Source organism: Charadrius vociferus, unplaced genomic scaffold (genome assembly GCF_000708025.1).
Source record: "Charadrius vociferus isolate BGI_N301 unplaced genomic scaffold, ASM70802v2 scaffold1836, whole genome shotgun sequence".
NCBI lineage: Eukaryota > Metazoa > Chordata > Aves > Charadriiformes > Charadriidae > Charadrius > Charadrius vociferus.
The window spans coordinates 10729-13753 of record NW_009648817.1 but is presented as its reverse complement, the minus strand read 5'-3'; the positions used below and the strand labels follow the sequence as shown (position 1 = coordinate 13753).

General features: G+C 65.1%; 1 protein-coding gene across 1 annotated transcript; it reads left to right on the top strand.

The window, feature by feature from the left end:
- Window positions 1-2310: 2310 nt before the first annotated feature.
- Window positions 2311-3017, top strand: SCRT1 (scratch family zinc finger 1; the record flags this gene model as incomplete). Its single annotated transcript, XM_009886850.1, has 1 exon — window positions 2311-3017. A coding segment is annotated over one exon (707 nt), but the record flags the coding sequence as incomplete, so codon positions are not given.
- Window positions 3018-3025: the final 8 nt, after the last annotated feature.

The following is a 3025-nucleotide window of genomic DNA, read 5'->3' as shown; positions in this document are numbered from 1 at the left end:
GTGTTGCATAACCGGCCCCGGCCCGCCGCAGAGGGAGAGGGCCGTGTAGGGCCGTGACCTTGAACAGGGCTGGGGCAGCAGTGGGCAGTGGCGGTGGGCAGCAGGGATGGGGATGGAGAGATGGATGGAGGGATGGATGGGGGATGTGAGAAGGGACGGGGATGGAGATGGGGACAAGGCACGGGGATGGGGACAGAGGGAGAGGGAGAGAGGGACAGGGATGGGGATGGGGATGGGGACAAGGGATGGAGGCAGGGATGGCAGACTGCAGGCAGGGACAGGGATGGGGACGGGGAAAGGGATGGGGACAGAGGGAGAGGGACAGGGATGAGGACAGGGACAAGGGATGGAGGCTGCGGGCAGGGACAGGGACAAGGGAAGGGACAGGGACAGGGACAAGAGAAGGAAAAGGGACGGGGATTGGGATGGGGAGAAGGGAAGGGACTTGTATAGGGACAGGGACTGCAGGCAGGGACAGAGACAAGGGAAGGGACAGGGATGGGGATGGGGACAGGGACACAAGGGAAGGGACAGGGACACAAGGGAAGGGACAGGGATGGGGGACTGCAGTCGGGGACAGGAGCGGAGACAGGACAGGGACAAGGATGGGGACAGGGGTCTGTGAGCAGGGACAGGGACAGGGACAAGGACAGGGGCAGGGACAGGGATGGGGACAGGGACAAGGGATGGAGGCAGGGATGAGGGACTGCAGGCAGGGACAGAGACAAGGGAAGGGACAGGGATGGGGGACTGCAGTCGGGGACAGGAGCGGAGACAGGACAGGGACAAGGATGGGGACAGGGGTCTGTGAGCAGGGACAGGGACAGGGACAAGGACAGGGGCAGGGACAGGGATGGGGACAGGGACAAGGGATGGAGGCAGGGATGAGGGACTGCAGGCAGGGACAGAGACAAGGGAAGGGACAGGGATGGGGGACTGCAGTCGGGGACAGGAGCGGAGACAGGACAGGGACAAGGATGGGGACAGGGGTCTGTGAGCAGGGACAGGGACAGGGACAAGGACAGGGGCAGGGACAGGGATGGGGACAGGGACAAGGGATGGAGGCAGGGATGAGGGACTGCAGGCAGGGACAGGAACGGAGGCAGGGATGAGGACAAGGATGGCGATGGGGGCAGGGGGCTGCAGGGAGCGACAGGGATGGGGACAAGGGAAGGGACAGGGCCGGGGGCTGCAGGCAGGGACCGGACTGGAGGCAGGGACAGGGACAGGGACAGGGACAAGGGAAGGGACAGGGACAGGCATGGGGGACTGCAGGCAGGGACAGGGATGGGGACAGGGATGGGGACAAGGGAAAGGACAGGGATGGGGACAGGGACAAGGGATGGAGGCAGGGATGAGGGACTGCAGGCAGGGACAGGGACAGGGACAAGGACAGGGATGGGGACAAGGATGGGGACAGGGGTCTGCAGGCAGGGACAGGGACAGGCATGAGGCAGGGACAGGGACAGGGACACAAGGACAGGGTCAGGGGCTGCAGGCAGGGACCGGAATAGAGGCAGGGACAGGGACAAGGACAGGGATGGAGGCAGGGACAGGGACAAGAGATGGGGCACTGCAGGCAGGGACAGGGCTGGGGACAGGGACAAGGGCAGGGATGAAGGCAGGGACAGGGAGAGGGAGAGGGACAGTGAGGGGCAGAGTGGGGCAGGAGCAGGCAGGGACAGGCAGGAGTAGGGAGGGACAGGCAGGGACAGGCAGGGTTGGGGTCGGGAGGGCGGCAGGGAACGCGGCAGCAGGAGCAAGGGCAGGGCGAGGGCAGGGGACAGGCAGGAGTGCAGGCAGGAGTGCAGGCAGGGGTAGCACAGGGCCACGGGACAAGGGACGGGGGAAGGTGAGGGTCAGGGCAGGGGCTGGGGTGGGCAGAGTCTGGCAGGGAAGTGGGCTACGGGGCAGGGACAGGCAGGGACAGGCAGGGTAATGGGGTACAGGCAGGAGACAGGCAGAGGTACAGGCAGGCAGGGATATAGGCAGGGGTACGGGCAGGGTTATGGGCAGAGGTACAGGCAGAGGTACAGGCAGGGGTACAGGAGTATGGGCAGGGGTACAGGCAGAGGTATGGGCAGAGGTACAGGCAGGAGTATGTACAGGCAGCGAGACAGGCAGAGGGACAGGCAGTGGTACAGGCAGCGGTACAGGCAGGGGTACAGGCAGGGGCTCCCGTTGAGGTGGTGCCATGCCATGCCGTGTGGTGCCACCACTGCCTTCAGGGTACCACTGACCGGGTGTCCCCCCCACCCCCACTCCCACTCTCCCCTGCCTGCTCCCTGCCCGCTCCCTGCCTCCTCCCAGGGTACCTCAGCGAGTACATGGCGCCGTCGGCGTACGAGGGGGACGGCGAAGCTGCGCTCAAGGTGCCGTCACCAGACGCCATCTACCCCAGTGGTCGGGGGGACTACGGGACAGGGGACTCGGAGCCGCCCGACAGCCCCCACTCGGGTATGGCAGGGGGTTACATCAACGGCGATGCGGCGGTGAGCGAGGGTTACGCCGTGGATGCCTTCTTCATCACCGACGGGAGGTCGCGGCGTAAAACGGGGACGACGCCAGCGGGGAGCGGGGCGCGCGCCCTCCAACGCCACACTTGCGGGGAGTGCGGCAAAACCTACGCCACCTCCTCCAACCTCAGCCGCCACAAGCAAACCCACCGCAGTCTGGACAGCAAGATGGCCAAGAAATGTCCCACCTGTGGCAAAGTCTACGTCTCCATGCCGGCTATGGCCATGCACCTCTTGACCCACGATCTCAAACACAAGTGCGAGGTGTGCGGCAAAGCCTTCAGCCGCCCATGGTTGTTGCAGGGCCACATGCGGTCCCACACCGGGGAGAAACCTTTCGGTTGTGCCCACTGCGGCAAAGCCTTCGCCGACCGCTCCAACCTGCGCGCCCACATGCAGACCCACTCCGCCTTCAAGCACTTCAAGTGCAAGCGCTGCAGCAAGACCTTTGCCCTCAAGTCCTATCTCAACAAACACTATGAGTCCGCCTGCTTCAAGGGGGCCGGCCC